This window comes from Suricata suricatta, chromosome 6 (genome assembly GCF_006229205.1).
Source record: "Suricata suricatta isolate VVHF042 chromosome 6, meerkat_22Aug2017_6uvM2_HiC, whole genome shotgun sequence".
NCBI lineage: Eukaryota > Metazoa > Chordata > Mammalia > Carnivora > Herpestidae > Suricata > Suricata suricatta.
The window spans coordinates 43608595-43628963 of NC_043705.1; the positions used below are offsets into that span (position 1 = coordinate 43608595).

Consider the following 20369-nt stretch of genomic DNA (forward strand, 5'->3'; position numbering starts at 1 on the left):
GATCATATATAGCGGGCAGCATAATCTCAGGAAGTTACTATATTCAGAATGACAGATTATCATCAGTAATATCAGACCCTTTATGTATGAGTACGGTGTATTAGGCAGTATGTCTAAATTTATGATAAAACTAAATTTTATAGAAAGTGATGTTTATGAAATTTTGGGCCATGGGTGGTTGGGAGAAGTATATATAGTTGGGTTATAGCAATCAGGAAGACCTGGTTTGAGAATTGCATTGAACTAAAACAGGTAATTGAAGAGTTAGCAGTATCTAGATTTGTAGCCTATTTTCTCTTTTTCATGAAGCTTCATTAGTAGGGTTAAGGTTGTCTGTTCCTTGGGAGGGGAGTAAAGAAGTAGACATGAGCTGTTCTTATTTGTGTACTAGGTAGCAGTTACCTTTAGTTTCAGTTTCCTTATTTCCAAGTTAGGTTGTAACTAGCCTCAACAGCAGAAGTCTACCTCATCTGCTAAGATCCAGTATAAAATTGACTCAAGTATTTTAACCTAAAAACAAAAAAATACAAAGCAAAGTAAAATGTCATCATGTGGTTAGTCAGTGGAGCTGTGTGGTGTTCATAAATAATTCCATTTATAAAGTTCATATTTACAATCTCAGACTTTAGTAAAACTTTAAAAATTGGAACATTTCAAACATACCTCCAAATAGAATTGAATAACTTTGGGTCCGCATGAAATCAGCACTTAATTTCAGGAATTATAAACATACTTTGAAGGTTAGTTCTGTTTTATCTGTATGCTTCTCTCTCCTCTCCTGTTGTTTTTAAAGCAGATCTTAGATATTATATTAGTATTACCTGTAAATATTTGAGTATTTGTCTTTAAGTGATGGGGATTTAAAAAAACAATCTGACACATTAAAAAAGTAGGAATGACTTTTTGTTATCTAAATATTTAGTCAGTTTTTAGGTTTTTCTCAAATTTTTATAGTTGTTTTGTTTGAATCAGCATTCACTGGTGTCCAAGTTATCTTTCCATTTTTCTTAGTTGCTGTTTATTTGTTGAGGAATACGTAATTTTCTTGTAGTGTTTTTCATGATTTGGATTTGGCTTCCTGCATCCTAATGTTAATTACTCTGTTCCTTTGTCTTTCTACCCCTCCTCCTCCAATATTTCTTATAAATTTGTAGAGGCTTGATCATATTGAGCTTTATTCCTTGGGGGAGGGGGAGGGGAGCAGGAGTCCTTCACAGGTGGTGCTGTGTATGTCTTGTGTTGCATCACATCAGAAGATACAATGTTGAGTGTCTAAAATGATGAGGGAGCTTTTTAAGTTCCTCAGCAGCTTTTCCCTTCTTGATTATTTTAGAAGCTGTTGACGATCATGGCCTTGATCTGGTGTTTGATAAGGAATTATGGAATGATGACATTCTATTATTTTATTCACATTAGCTGAAATTCTTCTGTGAAGAAATCTCATCAACTTATTTGATAATTGAAATACAGTTCATGCATTTTTTTCATTTTTTACCCTTACTATTATTTAAAGTCCTGTCTTTATATACTTAAAATTTTTGTTTCCTATTTACCCATTCTTATTAAGTATGAAGTGGGTCTATTTTGGATCCTGTATTAGAAATAATATAAATAGCTATCATGAGATATAATTTGACATAATCCACATTATAAGATATACCTCAAGAAATCAATCACGTGTATTACATGCAAAACTGTATGTATGCGGACTTGTAACCACGGTTCAAAACTTGCTAGATGTATACTACCCAGTTATAAGATGTACTTATGGTTGATTATATTCCTATGAATTTGGTGAAAATACACTTTAATTTTTTTCTTTATAGCTTTTGGACTTCTTGGATCAGCATCCATTTTCATTTACTCCTCTAATTCAGAGATCACTGGAATTTTCCGTAAGCTATGTATTTACAGAAGTCGGTGAAGGTGTTACATTCGAGCGATTCATTGTTCAATGCATGAATCTTATTAAGATGATTGTAAAAAATTATGCTTATAAGCCATCCAAAAATTTTGAAGGTAATGCCTTCCTGGTAGTTTTGTTTTTAATTTCCTTATTTCAAATGTGATATAATTGCTATTTTTATGCATTTTTTTGAAATCTTACTTAACTCTGAAAAATAAAATGTTGCTGGAACATGAAATAGATAAGTGTTAGAGACTTGAATATGTGAGTGCCAGCTTTAAAGGCTATATGATTTAGTAAACTATCTTTTGTAGCACAAAGATCAGTTGAAGCCTCCAGGTTTAGGATTAATTACTCCAATAGCCAGTGCAAGTAATGTTGTAAGCTGTTTTTGTACAATTAAAATGTTTCTCTGACTTGGTATGAAGTGAGGTTACTTCTGGACATTGGAATTCATTCATGTGTGCATATCCAAGATGAATGAGGAATTCTCGGAGAGAGGGAGAGACATATGCTTATAAGTCACTTCTCTGTGATGGGATACTTCAGCATGGTAATGTCCAGGTTTAGTGAGAGGACAGCTACAAGATGATATGTGTGTGTGGTGCAAACAAGAAATGTCTTTGAAATTTGCCCTTAATTAAAATGAAAATGTGTGAAGTTTATCTTTTAACCAAGGGTATATTTTTTATTCATTTGAGTTACATAATCCAGTTTGGGTAAAATATATGATTAACTTGGAAATTGTATGTTTTCTAGATAGCAGTCCGGAAACTTTAGAAGCACATAAGATTAAGATGGCATTCTTTACGTATCCCACGTTGACAGAGATATGTAGAAGATTAGTCTCTCATTATTTTCTATTAACTGAGGAAGAACTGACAATGTGGGAAGAAGACCCAGAAGGCTTTAGTAAGGATCAGTTTTTCAGTTTTCCTATGTCTTTTCTTCCCCTTTCCTAAATAAATATCATCTATTAGAGTGATAAGTATAACATGGTATTTTTAATATAATACTTTTCTGAGAATCATGGCTTTTAAAAATTACCATATCCTCTTCTTACTATCCATTAGAACAAATTGAGAAGCAGAAAATGTTTTATTTTACATATGTGGAGTTTTCTCCAGAAATAGACCTTTAAAAATTTTTAGATGTTCCTATGGACATATCATATAGTTTAAAACAAAAATACAATAAAACCTCCTGTCTCTATTACCACGTTTGTGATTTATACCATCTTAATGTTTTATTTGTAGAAATTCTTACTTCAAATATAAATTTGGAAAGTTTCTAAATTGCAAAATAGATCACCTATTTAAATTTTAATTTAATATGAATTTTTTGGTGAAGTTTTTCCAGGAGATCTTTTTTATCTCTTTGAGTCTTAGTAGTAGAGTAAATGGATCAGAGTCGTTCCTATAGAAAATCAGGAAATGGTTTTGTGTAATAAATAAAGTACCTGGTGTATGTGAATGAAGTGCATATGTGTGAATTACTTTGGCCATGGTCAGACCGAGGCTAAATTTTTGCCTTTTTTCATCCCTTTGGGTGACTTTGTGTAGTTCTGTTCATGTTTCCTAATACTTTAAGAACACCTGAAACATTTTGGAAGACCTCTCCCTCTTTTTGTTATGTAAAAATAAATTTATTTCATTTAGAAAATAAAGCATTATAGTGCATGTATATGCTTTTTTGTTTTGGCTTTTTTCTTAGCTAAAAATCTTGTGTTTCATACTCAAACTGCTGTCTGTATGTAGTATATATAGTAGCGTAATATGAATCACTGAATTCCTGGATCTGTAAAAGTTCCTGAGGTATTTTCTTTTTAAAAAATTTTTCTTTAAATATTGGGAATTTTTGGGAAATGTGCCTATTTTAATTTATAAAACATATTGAAAAAACTATTATATTGAAGTGAAATAATTACCAGGATTATAGCTGTATCTGAGTGCTTATACTACATACAATCAGATGCTCTCAGATACTCTGGAAATCACAAACATTTTGAGCTTCCCTCCATACGGAATTTTTAATGAAAATGAGAATGGTATGTCAGCACTTGACAGGAGACTGATATTAACAGATATGATCTGTAGTGTATAATAAATCTGTGTAATCTTGTTTTCCCAGGAATTTGGTTTCAGTAAAATGTTTAAAACCATTCGTGGATATAGACTGGTATTATTTAAAATCTTTGTATTTCAAACTTTGATTTTGGAAACATCATTGTTGCATTTCTAGAGATCATCATTGGTCATATTTTTCATTGCAGCAGTGGAAGAAACAGGAGGAGATTCTTGGAAGTACAGTTTGAGGGTAAGTATTGATTGAAAGAAAAATTGACAGGAAAATGCTTAATGCTTCTCTAACTCTTAATAGAGAATAATATTCTACTGAAGATGCCAAGCATTAAACTGGTCAAACTGAGGAAAAAACACTTAATTAAATTATGAATTTTAATCTGAATATTTTTGTTGTTGTCAAGTTGGGATTTGGAAACTGAGTTTTTCTTCATTTGCAGTTATACTGATTGGAAAATAATTGTCATTGCAGAAATAAGAAATTTTTTTGAAAATGAAAACTATGTCTTTTGGCTGGAATGATTTTTTTCCTCTCCTAAGTATTTCAGTAATTCCAAAGCTTTTTTTTTTTTTTCTTGATAAATTATTTCTTATACCACCTGGTGTGATTCTCAGAGACCAGCCCACTGTTTTTAATTCTAAAATGCTTTCTAAATATACATTAGTGGTATGGCCAACATTTGAGAAAAATTTATCAAATGTATTCTTTGAATTATTTTTTTAATGAAAACTTTTGTTTATATAATATACATGATTTTTAAATTTTTCTAAAAATGTAAATGTTTTTAGATTTTTAGGGTTCCATGGAAAACCAGAGAGATTATTAATTAGAAAAATTTGTAGTGCTTTAAAATTAAAAAATAAAAAGTAACCACCTTAATTTTTTTAAACTTTGTATCCCAAGCCTCATTTATCAGTCACCACTTCAGGGCTAATCTTGTTTCATATAAGTAAGCCCGAACCCCAACTTGGATTATTTTAAAGCAAGTGTTCTAGTGATATATCATTTCATCTGTACATATTTCAGTGTGTATATAAGATTTCTTTTAAAACATAAAGCCTGGTACCTTAAAAATGTATAGTTCTTTTAAATTATGAAACATATAGTGATTCATTACTTTTAAGAGCCAAAAAGAATCCTTCTGTTTATTTAGTTAACGTTGACTTTTGTTACTGTTTTTGTCTGTTAAAAAAAAAATACTGTATTATGTGGTGAATTGAATTCATGAGTTGTGGTTGTTACTTATATCATTGCTAAGAAAATTTATAATTTTTAATGATTCCTATACAGTCAGTTATAGTACTGAATCTGCAAATGAATGTGGCTTTACATTACTTTTTTAATTTAAAGAATTGTTAATTAAAAATGTTATTTTCTCTTCTTAGTTTTACCTTCTGAATGCATAATGCCAAATGATTGAAATAGTGAAATAAACGTCTTGTAAGGAATCATATTTTGATTTTATCCTCCAGTATATTTATATAAATTGTAATCTTTATGTAAAAATGTCAAAAATTGGCCATATTTTCAGAGTTTTAGGATTTTAAGAATGAATATCTTTTCATTTTTATAGAATTAATCAGTACAGTATACCATTGTTGTCACTGGAAATGTGGTTTTTTTTTCTCTCTAGCCTTGCACTGAAGTACTGTTTATAGATATATTCCATGAATATAATCAGACTCTTACTCCTGTACTTCTAGAAATGATGCAAACGCTTCAAGGTGAGGTATATTTTATGATACTTTATTAATTCATGTGCACTTTATATAGTCTGAATGCCTGCTATGTGCAATGCAGTATTTTCTCCACTATATAGTAGATAGAAATCTGAGAAATACCTGAATGTGTTTTTTTTCAAAGTTTATTTATTTGAGAGAGAGAAAGAGAGAGAGAGAGAGAGAGTGTGTGTGTGTGTGTGTGTGTGTGTGTGTGTGTGAGAGAGAGAGAGAGAGAGAAGAGGGAAGAAGCAGAGAGGGAAAGAGAGAACCCTCCCCATGTAGGGCTCTAATCCACAAACCATGAGATCATGGCTTGAGCTGAAGTCAAGAGTCAGACACTTCACTGACAGCCACCTACGCTCCCTACAATATGTTCTTTTCTGAAGGAGTGGCTTTCAGGATAGAGAACAAGAATGGGCAACTGACAAAGGCAACCTTGAGATAGGCATTGAATGTGACAGTTGAGTTTCCTCTCGTAAACACACTAGCAGCAGAAGCAGATGAGTAGGCAGTCAAGTGTATTGGATGGTGAGGTAGTCTACCTAGAGCATGCTGTAGAAAGCAATGGGGGAAAAGATTAAAATAACATGTTAGGTTCAGAATGGTGGCAGTGGGAATTGAAAGAAGGTAAAGGATTTAAGAGAGTATGATGTGAAAATTTTGTTATTTGATCTTTGATCTCAGCTATACAAGTAATTACTTATTACTTAACTGTGATTTATCATTTCTGACTTTTTGGCTATGTTGTAAATTCCGGGAGGAGGGCAGTGATCATATCTGTCTTGTTCACACATAATTCCCAGTGTCTGGCATACTCAGTAACTGTTGATTGACTTTTGACAACTAATTGTGCTGAGCGAGGGAAACTGATCAGGCATAATCCTTAACTTTAGAATCTTAGGACAGGGAGACCATTGTTAGTAGTGGTTGGAGATAGAGTTTTCTTTTTGGAGTGTGTATAAAGGACCTTGGGAGAAGAAAAGTAAGTTGAAAGACTGAATCCTGAGACTTTCACCTTTAGGCATATGAAGAGGTGAAGGTCCTACAGTAAAAAGCCAGGTAAGATACTATTGTAAAGATATAAGGAACAGTGTAGGGGTGAATCGTGGATAGAAGAGCACGTTCCTAGAAGTGTCCAGTGAGGGAAGGAAGAGGCAGAAGGCAGTGAAATCTCCTGAGACAAAAGATTATTTGAAATGTTGGAGTAGGACTCACATTGTAAGGGATGAAGGATTGAGTAGGTGACGATACAGCGAAGTAACAGCAAGAGAAGCTCCTGTAGGGAAGGAGATGCCTCATCTTGTTTGTAGTGAATAGTGAGAGGGTAGCTCACTTTGCAGGCTTTTGTTTTCTCGAAAACCTAATGGATATTGTTCTTGCAAAAATTATAAACCACTTTGAGTGTCAATTGTATTTTCATATGGATTGAGTTATAAAGTATAGTTATTAACTAAATTCTTAATAGAGGATTACTTAAATTTGATTATTATTACTTGTTTAGACCGCTGTAGTAAAGTGGGTAAGTTATTTAGGTTACACTCTGATACGTTGTTGGGTGCTCTGAGGTTTTCAGTGATTTCAGAGTTTAGTTTTCTTTTTAGTTGTGGAGCAATTTGCTTATTTAGGGTTGTATTTATTTCAGTGTGTTAGACTGGTGAGCTTAAGAATTCATACTTAACAGTAAAAGAGTGCTTTGATAAACTTGTTTGAAATCTTTCTATCCTAGAGCAATAGACTTACTAAATAAACTGTGTTTTTCATGGCTTAACCATCACACCCTCCTTTCTGGACAGTAGTGTGAAACTACCAACCTTTTTTCCCCCTTTTTCAATGCTTATTTATTTTGAGAGAGAAAGAGCGGGAGTGGGGCAGGGAGAGAGACTGGGAGAGAGAGATTTGCAAACAGATGCCAGGCTGTGAGTGCAGAACTCAACATGGGGCTTGAACTCGCCAACCTTGAAATCCACTGGAGCTGAAATCAAGTCGGATGCTTAACCTTAAGACTGAGCCACCCATGCACCCTAGGAGACTGCCAACTTTTTATTCTAAAGTTTCCACATTACGTGATAGCTTTCATGTTTCTGTTTGTACTTTTCATTGTGTTGTCATCCTTTAATATACTGTAATCTGATTTACTTTTTATATTTAGAGCTGCTTGTTTGAATTGCCTGTGCTTTTTTTATGTTTATTTTTGAGAGGCAAGAGTGTGGGTGGGGGAGGGGCAGACAGACAGGGAGACACAGAATCCCAAGCAGGCTCCAGACTGAGCTGTCAGTACAGAGCCTGACATGGGGCTTGAACCCACTGACTGCCAGATCATGACCTGAGCTGAAGTCGGTGCTTAACCAACTGAGCCACCAGGCCCCCTTGTGCTTGTTCTTTTTAAAAATTTTTCTTTTATGGGATTCATCTTTATCTTTTTATTTTCTTTCCAGAGTTTTTTTAAAATTTAATAATCAGAGTATATAATGTATTACATGCTAGTTAGCAATTTGTGGCATATACTTTGCTAGAATGTTGCTGACATGACATTTTTTATATATGTTATTATTTTTTAAATTGTAATATGGCTTTACATCTTGTACCTGTGTTCTCAGTGATGATTACAAAACTTAGGCTTTCCCTTTACACATACAAGTATATTTAATATCATGAAATTTATTGTACTTAAATGAGAAACAAATTGAGTTTAAATAAAATACCTTTTAAAAATTAGTTTTATTTACCCTTTTTGAAACTTATTTTTTCAGGGCCCACTAATGTGGAAGATATGAATGCACTATTAATCAAAGATGCTGGTATGTTAAACTGAAGTTATTTAAAAACATTTATTTCTTGAGTAATAAATGTTTGGTATATCTAGTTTGTGGCAAGTGTTATGCTGGGAGTTTAGGATAGAGAGGTACCTACAATTTAGGAACTGTGTGATGGGAGAGATAACCAAGTAAGCAAATAATTGATAATAACATAGTATCGGTTGATTAATGCTAAAATAGGTAGTGGTACATTGGAAAACCACAAAGTAGTTTTCGTATGCCTAGGGAAAGGCTCCTAAAGAAGTGTGATATGAGAACCCCAGGATCGGTGGGAGCTAGCAAGGGGAGGGGGCCTGTGTGAGAAGAGAGCTCCAGGCAGTAGAGCAGTACGTACAAAAATATGAAGGAAGAGGGAAGAAATGAGTTAAGTTTTCAACTGGGAGTATTTTGGTTTAAATGGAACATAAGCATAAGGGGTTATGGTGAGAGATGAAGATGGAAAGAGGCAGGTATGTAGGGACCGGATCATAAAATACTGTATCCCTTCGGAAGCAGATGTTATTTTATAATTTTTACAATTTGACTTGAATATTTTTAAATGAATGTAATTTTCTGTTTGAAACCACTAAGGGATGTTTAGGAAAAAGAGTACACAATAACTTTAATGTTTCTAACATTGCTACTTAAGTAATTTCTCTGATTAACATTGTTAATTTCCCCTTATTTGCACACTATATGTTTTAAAGTAGTTCCTAAGGATTAATTTCTTACATAAGACACTTGACATTTGGCCCAGCATCTGAAATTAAAATTTTTTTTCTCAAATTTTTTTTGTAGTGTATAATGCTGTTGGATTAGCGGCTTATGAGCTGTTTGACAGTGTTGATTTTGATCAGTGGTTTAAAAACCAACTTCTTCCAGAGTTACAAGTCATTCACAATAGGCAAGTATAAAACTTGGTCTCTATAAAACACTTATTTTATCTTTTTAATTTTCTGACGAAGACAAGAAGGCATTAAAATTGCTTAAAAATTTAAAAAAATCTATAGTATGGCTTAGTTGATAGTGTCTAGTGTACAAAAGATCTGTGACGTCTACAGTTAGTTGAAAAACAAAAAAGTTGATTATGTTATTTTACTTCAAATGTAAATTGTAACATGTATGAAATGTGTAATGTTAGATAAGATACTTTGCAGGAGGAAAGTTTATGCAAAGGTAAGGGAAGATGTAGGTCGCTGAAACGTAGGAAGAAAATGTGTACAGAAGAAAGCCAGCGGGATACCTAGCATGAGCTGGACCTGGTGTAATACGTAAACACAGGGGGTAGCTACAAAAGGTGACTGACTGCCTTGGACCCCACAGAGCATACTGCAAGTCTGGAAGACGGGAGGGAGGAGGAAGGGACTCCATGGCAGATAGAATTTGGACACCCTTTAGTCCTGCATTGTGTTGCCTCGTTCAGTAGGACAGAGCTTTCTGACACTTAGTAGGCCTTTTCCCAGTTCTTAGGTTTCATATACATTTAAGTACATTACTAACCAAGGTACTGAATGATCAAAATGTAATGGAAAAGAACTTTCATAGTTTCTATAATTTTTTCTCTTCTGTTGTTTTATTTCTGTAGATGGGGTACCTGTCAGAATGTGTTGCATGTAGTCATAGACTAGATAGCGTTTTTTAACTTCAATAATGAATGAATAGAAGACATCCATATATGTCTCACTTTAGAAATCTTGAGAGCCATAGAACTGTAGTGTTGGGGTTGCTTTAAAAGTAATTTTGACCATGGGGGCCTGGGTGGCCCAGTCCGTTAAGCCTTCCATCGTGATTTTGGCACAGGTCATGATCTCACGGTTCATGAGATTATGCCCAGGCCCAGCCCCGGGTCAGGCTGCGTGCTAACAATGTGGAGCCTGCTTGAGATTTTCTCTCTCCTCTCTCTCTGCCCCTCTGCTTTTGTTCTCTCTCAAAATAAATAAATAAACATTTTTTTTGAAAAGTCATTTTGACCAGTAAGTAGCTATTTGTTGAGTTATTCAGTCATTTATTCAGTCATTGAATACTTTCAGTTTGCCGTGAGTTTGCTATTTCCTGTAAAGTGTGTGGTGAATAAGATGGATTATGACTCTGTCCACAGCAAGTTAGTGAACCTTTGATCTAGAGAAAGCCTCAGTAGGAAGACGAATGTGTGACTTGATTGTCCTTAAAGCTTAAAGGCTCTTTACTCTTGATCTGTGTTTTCAGGTACAGTAGGTGCTACATATGGCTATTAAGTAGTTGAAATGAACTTAATAAAACTGAGGAAATTACTTCAAATTGAAAACCTAAAAAAGTGTAAACTATGTATGGATATTGAAATGATAATATTTTGAATATACTGAGATAAAAATATTAAATATTGCGTTTTACTTATTTTAGTGTGGGTAATAAATTTAAAATTGCGTATTTGGCTTGCATTATATTTCTTCTGGACTGAGCTGATCTAGACTAGTATTTCTCAAACTTTAGTGTGCGTACGAATCTGTTGGTGATCTTGTTAAGATGCACATTCTGAGAAAGGTTTTATATTCGGGTCTGGATCAGATTGACGATTCTGTCACACTTCCAGGATAATGATGCTGCTGTTCCAGGGACCTTATTTTGAGGAATAAACTAACCCCTAATTTTAACTCTGCCCAGAAATGACTGTGATCTAAGTGAACTTAGAATTTGACCTTTCTGAGCTTCCTTCTCTTTTCCTGGAATAGAATGTTGAATGTGGCAATCTCAGAGATCTCAGTTCAGAATTGATGGTCCTGTGGTTCCTCCACTGCACTTTTTAGTCTTGTGTACTTCGACCGCTGTGACTTCATTAAACAGTCCCTATCCCTTCACGTGGCATCTTCTCAGTTTTCTGCCAGAATACTGTTTAGCTTGAAGGCATGATATTCATATGCCATTTCCCCCATCCGCTCTTTTCTCTTCCTTTTCTGAAATCCTGGTGTATAGCTCTACATTTTTAAATTCTTTTAGGTGTGTTAATAAACTTTTGAGGGTAGGGAATACTTAAACACCTATTTTTCAACTTTAATGAGTAATTCTTTATATGTGCTTGGTCATCTCATAATTTCATAATTTTCTAAAAACTGGAATTTGCTTATTCCATTTATATACAGAAACAATTATATCGCCACTAAAATTTATATACTATCAAGAAGAGACTTTATGGGTAGAATTCTTACACATAATTGTTTTTAGTTTTGTGGGTTATTATTTCTTGCTTTAAAGATCTATTTCCTTTAGAAAAGATCTTAGACACAGAAATGTGTATAATGTTACTTCAAGTGTTTTACAGTTTTAAAAATATAATAATTTTTGATAATAAGAATCACATTTTATAATAGGGCACTTCTTAAATTTGAGAGTTCTGCTGGTCTTGTTAGTATGTGTACTTTGGTACATTTACAAGTGGCTTTATGCTTTTATATAAACTGTAGATTGCTTCCTTATTATATTTTAAATTTAAATGATACAATATACTAAGTGAAATATACATTGTAGAATATTTACCTTTTTAATTTCATGATTTTTTCCTACTCAGATATAAGCCATTGCGACGCAGGGTGATTTGGCTCATCGGTCAGTGGATTTCTGTGAAATTCAAGTCTGACTTAAGACCCATGTTATATGAAGCAATTTGTAACTTGCTTCAAGATCAAGACTTAGTGGTATGTTCCTTAAATGTTTTTAGACTATTTTTTATAAGTTTAATTTATGTTAAACTTCATATTCAGAAACAGTTTATAGATGTAGAATTTTGGTAACATTTCACTCTTGTAGTTACTCAGTGGTGAGCAGTTGCAATTAAGGGATGGAAATCCTTTGGTTATTATGATTACCATGATTAGTCAGTGAAAAGAAGTTTAAACTCTAGTTTTCTAAAATTTATAATTTTTTAAAATAAGAGTCAAAGATGACATTTTTTAAAGATCCTTTTTTAGCTGACATATTTTTTTTCTTATTCAGTATGGATTTTGTGATTCTCATACTTAAGATAGCACTATTTCATCTTCACTGTTAATTTTTTCATTGTCTCTGATTTTTGAAGGGTTTCGTGTGTGTGTGTGTGTGTGTGTGTGTGTGTGTGTGTGTGTGTGTGTGTGTTTTAGCCTTTGGAATTGTTGGTTTCTTTATAATGTTGATATAATAGTCTATCATTTCTTTTTCTAGAGCAAGAGAGGGCGCAAGTGGGCAAAGGGCAGGGAGTGAGGTTGAGAGAGAAGCAGGACTCATTCAGAGTGAGGCTCGAGTTCACCCAAAGCTGGACTCGAGCTCACCCCATGTGGGAATCAGACTCATGAACTGTGAGATCATGACCTGAGGTAGAGTCTGATGCTTAATTGACTAAGCCACCCAGGCACCCTGATAGAATATTTGTGATTTTTTTTTGTCACTGAAAACTTGCTGATGGCTTCTTGATTGCTTTATTCTCTTAAAAGCAGTAAGTTTGCTGCTTTAATATATGATTCAATTACTTAGAGGTTTTTGTTTGCTTGTTTTTAAGAAATTGAACACTGTGTAGAATAGTTTCTTCTTTCTTATAGTGCTTTCTTTTATGCCTGAATGAATATATTCATGACTTATTATACATATTCATTGTGTTGGGCTTAGACTTGACTCCAGCATAGTCTTGAAAAGAGCCTAGTTGTCTTTTCTTCAGTTTCAAATTACTTTTAGGTAAAACTAAGTGATTTTTTTCTGCCTGTGAATTAGGCTAAGATCTTGTTCCTTCATTTCTCAGTATACTCCTTTAAAGAATTTTTTGAATCCATCCTATCAGCCTGTTTTTCAGCAAAGGCCTGGGCCCTACTTTTCTCATTTCCACATGTGTACCACGGCAACATAAACTCCTTACACTGTTCTGTGAAGGAAAACATAATTAGAAAGGTAAACCTGTTGGGGTGCCTGGGTGGCTCAGTCCGGTGAGCATTTGACTCTTGATTTCAGCTCAGGCCATGGTTGTGGGATTGAGGCCTGGATTGGGCTCTGCACTGAGTGTAGAGCCTGCTTAAGATTCTCTCTTTTTCCACTTATGCAGTCTCTCTCTCTCTCTCTCTCTCTCTCAAATTAAAAAAAATAAACCTATTGTAGAAACTTGATATATTCCAAAGGCAAATAGAACTGACCCTTGGATTTTTCACTTGGCCATTACCTCCTTTGTGTAAATAATTGAAAATTTACTCTAAATATAATGCTGTAATTATTACATAGTTTAATTGTGGGAAGTTACAAGGGAATCCACTTTTATTTTACCATGTTTAAATTCTTAAAAGTTTATTAATAAAACCTAGCTTTTTCTAAGATTACTGTTTGCTAGAATGAATTCACTTTTATAATATCTTTAGATAAAAAGTATTTATAGATTTGAATTTTTGTTTTCCCAGTTGGGAACATTTGCTCTTCTGTCAGAGGTATCAGAGAGAAGACATTAAATGTTTTATGAAAGTGTTAAAAAGGATTGAATTTCAGTTAAGTTTTCTTAGGGCAATAGAGAAATTTTTTTCAATCTTTTACTCGTTTGTAATGAATCTATTCAGAGAGAAATAAGAGAAATTGAATTTTGCACTTTAAAAGTAGAACAGTAAGTACAAACTAACAAGTATTACTGGAAATAAAGGGTTTCATGGCTGGATAAGTTTGGAAAACTTACTGGGCTAAATATTCTAGCAGTCCTCTTGAGGACTGATGAGGACCTTTAAAATGTACATTTGCATTGTGACTATCCAAGATGAGAAATAACAGTAATATCCAAGGAATACACTTACAGGGAATACGACTGTAGGTTCGGCTTTTGCCCTTGGTCTGTGTCTCATCTGGTGATTTCATCTCATTGTTACATCTTCTACAGTTTTATTCTGCCACCGTTATTTTGTTTTGACTTCTTAAGACTATGTTTAGAAAGGTACCAAGTTAAGTTGGCACACTTTGGCCTTTTATGTCAACTTTAATGTCAACTTGTGAGAGATGCTGGCTAATGTGGGAGGATACTTTATACACACAGCAGTATACAACATGTACATATGTATAATTGTGTACATGTGTGTATATGTGCACACATATAGATAGTGATGAATCTAAATGTTCTCTGGCTTTCCTAATCTACATTCTCTTGCTTGAGGGCTTTTACAGGGTTGGGATAGATTGAATCCTGAACAACTCTGGTTGTCTATGTGGCTTTCTAATCTTATAACCATGTTGTCACGTGACTGCAACAGAGTAGAAATAGTATAGCAACTGGGGGCGCCTGGTGGCTCAGTCGATTAAGCATCCGACTTCAGCTCAGGTCATGATCTCATGGTCCATGAGTTCAGTCCAGCCACATTTGGGGCAAGATCGAGCAGCACTTCGACCTCCACATGGACAGTGCAGAACCTGTGTGGAATTCTCTCTCCCTCTCTCTTTGCCCCTTGCTTACTTGTGCCCCTCTATCCAAATAAGTAAATATGAATAAATAAATTTTAAAAGGCTGAATCTTTAAAAAAAATAATGTATTACTAGAGAAAGCAACTTGTTGAATAGGACTCCATAAATGTTATAGTATCAAAGGCCACTGGGTGGAGTACATCTCTATCTCTGATAGTTCTGTGACATTTTGACATTGTCATTTGATCTGGGGGAATATGATACAAATTGAGTGAATTTTTTTCCTTTAGTTGAAACATTTACCTAAACACAGAATTTAGTCCTGGCCTGAGTTCATGTTCCATTTTGTGGTTCCAGTTTAGCTGACCAAGTCCCACCCAGGTAATCCTTGGAAGGGAGTGGCAGGGAGATGTTGCTCTTCTGGTGTGATTTGCTGTGTCACATGCTGACGCACAAATTAAGATTTGGGAAGGTCAGGAGCCAGTACAAATCTTTGTGTATTTGTGAACTTTGGCATTTAAAAATCTCACAATGTATCTTTGGATATTTCAAGGATTTCCTATAATTGTGATTGCAGATGGGAATGTGTGTTCTTCATTCTCTCTCCGTTTTCCAGTTTCTCCTCCCTCCCTCTTCACCAAAACCCCCCGCCAGCGTCCCCAGCCCCACCCGTTTGCTGGTCTCTCGTGTCTGATCTGAGCCTTCTCTCCCCACGAGGCAGCACCTTTGTTCTCTTCTCTCTCCCACCCTTTCACACACTTAAGCAAATTATTCTTTTTCCTGGAAGCACCCCCAGGATTAAAGACCCTTGAAGCAAATTATGAGGAACTGAGAAGGTTGGGAATGGACACTAGTTTACTTTTCCAAGTCTTGTTGCAAAATAAGACGAATATTCTCTTATTTGTAGATGTTAGTAATGTCTGTGACTTTAATATTAGAAGAAGGTAAAAGTGATTTGAAACAAATTTCCTGCATTTGATATTAATGATATTGAGTAGTTCCACAATTATTAAAATCTCATGGTGTACTTTTTTTTTCTTTAGGTCCGTATCGAAACAGCTACAACATTGAAGTTAAATATCCTTTAAAGAATTTGAGAATGCTCCATTATGATGGGGCGCCTGGCTGGCTCAGACAGTGGAGGGCGCAGCTTCTGATCTCAGGGTTGTGAGTTCCAGTCTGATGTTGGGTGTAGAGATTACTTAAAATCTTTAAAATAAAAAATACTTCATTGTGAAGCCTTTTAACACATTTAAATAAGTGGAGTTTTTTGGTAAAATTTGTTAGCTTAAAATGTAGTTTTTGATTAGTTTGTTATATTTGGGGTTTAGATCTGTTTTATTCTGATAAACCTCATACATGCTCAGTATTCCTTAACTACTCTTTACCTGTTGATGATTTTGAATTTAGAACAGATCAGTTTTTGCCGGTAAGAATATTTTTAGGATTGATCACAATTTGTGCTTTATGTCTTTTGAAAACTAAGTGTTATTTTATAACTAAAATTATATGTATATATTTATTAAAGCCAACTTTAAAAGTACATTAAGATGATTTTGGAAGTTATTACCTTTATTGCTAATTTTTTCATACATAAATGATTACTTATATTCTTTTTTTTTTTTTTTAGCTATCTTAACTGTTTTGGAGGTGACTGTTAAACTTTTTAATCTTTTTTCCAATTACAGAATATGTAGTAATTTCGTTTTATCTGTGTCTGTTACTTGTAGTACTCAGTTATTTCTTTGTGTATATATGTCTGTATCCTGCATTAGATTGTAAAATACTTGAATAGTAGAACACCAAGTCTTACTTGCTCATCTTTTTATTCTTCACTTAACTCCCAGCAGCTCACATGGTGTTTCACTCAGAGGGTACTAAGTAAGCACTTGTTAAATATGTTAATAAGATTTTGGAGGTAGTATTTATTCTTAGGAAGACTGGGCAAGAAGAAAGTTATAAAATGTCTGTCTGTACTTCTTGAGGGGGTTGTACATGGAAAAACTTGTGAAGAAGGTTTTCATTAGTAAAAGTTTTAGATGAAATAAATAGGTTTTAGAAATCTGCTTAAAAATAAACTATCTGAAAGATAAGATGTTTGTTTTTTGTAAGTATCTGGCATCCTGTGACCTGTTAATTCCTACTGTAATTATAATATAGGAGTTAACAGCCAAACATGGTTATTTTTTTCTATGTCCTAATAATAACTATTCAGTCATTCTTTGAATAATAGATATCTATTGAATATCTATTCAGAATATCTATTGAAAGCGAGCTCTCCATGCAGCGTATGTTAAGGGCCACATCATAGAGCTGGTATGTGAGTGTAGTTATTGGTATTCCTTTTGCTTTAATGAATAGACTTTACAAAACAAAACATCTTGTGATTGGCAACAGACACCCGTGGAAGGACAATGACCAGACAATGTTAGCAGTTTAGTTTAGCAGTATAAAATTAAAACACAACATTTAGACACGATTTTCCACTGAAAACATTACTCAGTTTGCGGATGAATTAAATTCCAAAATGAACCAATTGAGCAACAATAAAGAAAATAACTCCCAGAACAAAAGTGTTTCGCAAACATTGGCAACTTGAACAATTTAAAGTTCTGTAGGTAATGCTGAGGTTTTAGTTGCTAATCTGTTACTGATTGCTTTGGCATTATGATTTAATTTTATTTTTTATTTCAGTTTGTGAAGTTATTTCTATTTCTAGTATGACCTTTTTTTTTTTCTGTTTACCTGCAGTATTTGGAAACCATGTTCACACTGCTTTTTCAGCTGCTGCAGCAAGTTACAGAATGTGACACAAAGATGCATGTTTTGCATGTCCTTTCCTGTGTGATCGAAAGAGTCAATATACAGGTAATTTTGTTGTAAAACAGTGTGAGATGACTAAAGTATATGTAGGATGCAGTAATAGCATTGCTTTATCTACATTGTCTAAAAGTTAAAACATGCATTAAAATGCATATAACCTTTATGGTTGTGATTTCACTTACATTGACATGTGTACTTGAGTTTTAAAAGATTTGAGAAAATTAAAATCTATAATTTAAAAATGGGATTAGTGATGTAGAGGTGTTCAGAATGCAGAATTTTATCTATTAGTAGATCCAGTTTATACTTAATAATACTTCTTAAAGTTCAGTATGTTGAGGACATAGCTCCAAGTGGGTTAGCAGATGCAGCCACTTTCAGAGGTCACTTATTTTTACCTTCAGAATTAAATGTGTTTTTCAGTTTGGTCTATATTATGTCCGTGTTTAGTTAAATATAAAAATGATATGTAACGTTCTCAACAGATATTAACTAGTAAGTTACTCAGTTTCCCTGTGTTTCCTAATTTGTGTGAAAAACTGATAATCCGAGAAAGTACCTTATAGTTATCCTTGTAGTTTCTCATATCCTAGTTCAGCACTTCATGTCCTTGTTCGAAAAGTACTGAAGTAAATCTGTGAGGTGTTAGGGAAAGATAACTGACTTCACGTCCACGTATTTGGAGTTTGTTCTTGTATCTTTTAGTGAATTCTGATAGCTTGAACTTGTTCTCAAGTAGCTGATGAGAATTGCTATCAGTTACGGAATAATGATAAGGTATGAACTTCCATGCTAAATCATTGGCCTATATTTCTCTCTCAATCCTCACAAAAACCTTTGGTTGAGGGTTGGCATTTATTATCTCAAGCAGTTTGAGATCTTAAGGAACTTGACAGAATGCGTCCATCTTGGGGGCATTATCAGCACTCAGCCACTATGTAGCTCCAGCGGCAGTTCTGAGTCCCTGTCAGTCACACTGGACAGATCTGGGTCCGAGGGTCTGAAAATAGTGTTACCTTGCAGTTTTCTTAGCATTTCAGATTCTCATTACGTTAGTTATGTTATTTCATGTTGATATGGGTTTATAAGGAATACTGGAAGATTTTGATCATCCAGATAATCTTTTAAACTCCTTTCAAATGCCAGTCTCTGCTGTTTTGTTTGGGTACGGTTTTTAAGTTTGTGTCCATGTGTATAAAATTATAAAGATAATTCTGAAATCACATTACTCAGTTTTCCTAAGTATGAAATTACTACACATGTGCAGTATGCTTTAGATCATTATACAGATGCAGTAAATTATTTATTTAAAAATTGTAGAAAGAAGTCATGACTATTTTTTATAATCTTATTTAGATACCATCTGGCTAATGGGAATGTATTAAAGATTTCTTTCTGTGGAAATGAATTTTCTCACCTACATCCTCCCACATCTCTAAATCTTTATAATCCTAGGTTGGAATTCTTTATGCTTAGTAAAATTTGAAGTTTGTTTATGTATTTTGAGAGAGTGCACACTTGAGTGTACACAAGTGTGGGGGAATAGCAGAGAGCAGGAAAGAGAGAGAATCGCTAGCAGGCTCTGCACTGTCAGTAAGATAACACATAATGGTTTAATTTTGAAGATTCAGTGATGTGTCACCATTTATATAATATAATATACAGTTATTTAAAGATTATATTTTCTCAGCTTTTTGAAAAAGTAGTTGATAAATTACTCCATTGTGGTGATCCAGTAAATACATAAAAGAAATAGTTAATCATCAGGCTTTAGTGTCAGGCAGATAGTCTTTGTTTTTTTTTTTTTTTTTTTTTGAAAGTGAGTTAATACACTCATTTTATTTTAATTATTTTATTTAGTAGTTTTTTGTCAAATTAGTGTCCATAAGGCAGATAGTCTTTGAACTTCTGCATTTTTGAAGAAAACAAAATAAAAGGGCCTGTGTGAAATATTGAATATTTTGGGAAAATTATATCTAAAAGATGAGGTGTCATTGGTACTTACCTTTTTTAAGTCCCCATGTATGGAAACCTTCTTAAAGCATTCCTTAGGCTGTCACATACTTGATTTTCACATTTTCAGTAATGTGTTAGGAGGGAAAGTGGATACCTCCCTATATATGATGGCCTCACGTGTAAGACTGTAATTCTTGTAGTACTTCTCTGTGTTCTATTTTGTTTTCTTTTTGAGTAGAGGTGCCAAAAGATGCGTGCATTTGGTATACTTTTTCATCTCATTTGTGTTAAGCCGATAGTTTAGTTTTTCTTGTTTTTTTTTTTTTTTAATATTTTATTGTCAAATTGTTTTCCATACAACACCCAGTGCTCTTCCCCTCAAGTGCCCTCCACCATCACCACCACCTCTCTTTCCCCCTTCCCCCTTCCCCCCCAACCCTCAGTTCATTCTCAGCATTCAATAGTCTCTCAAGTTCTGCATCCCTCTCTCTCCCCAACTCTCTCTCCCTCCTCCGCTCCCCTTCGTTCTCCATTAGGTCTCTCCTGTTTTCCTGCTAGACCTATGAGTGCAAACATATGGTTTCTGTCCTTCTCTGCCTGGCTTACTTCACTCAGCATGACACCCTCAAGGTCCATCCACTTTCCTACAAAGGGCCATATGTCATTCCCTCTCATTGCCATGTAGTACTCCATCGTGAATATATACCACATCTTCTTGATCCA

The 20369-nt window shown here is 34.2% G+C and overlaps 1 protein-coding gene across 6 annotated transcripts in view; it reads left to right on the top strand.

Annotated features, from left to right (window-relative positions):
- The window catches only part of IPO11 (importin 11), a 204800-nt gene that overhangs the window by 67871 nt on the left and 116560 nt on the right, over positions 1–20369 (top strand). For all 6 annotated transcript variants that reach the window (XM_029942304.1, XM_029942303.1, XM_029942302.1 and 3 more), the window contains 10 exons: positions 1827–2019; positions 2666–2818; positions 4179–4222; positions 5622–5712; positions 8460–8507; positions 9303–9408; positions 12046–12172; positions 15911–15944; positions 16256–16296; positions 17619–17735. In XM_029942304.1, coding sequence (XP_029798164.1) covers positions 1827–2019; positions 2666–2818; positions 4179–4222; positions 5622–5712; positions 8460–8507; positions 9303–9408; positions 12046–12172; positions 15911–15944; positions 16256–16296; positions 17619–17735 — 954 coding nt within the window. The remainder of the gene's footprint in view (positions 1–1826; positions 2020–2665; positions 2819–4178; positions 4223–5621; positions 5713–8459; positions 8508–9302; positions 9409–12045; positions 12173–15910; positions 15945–16255; positions 16297–17618; positions 17736–20369) is intronic.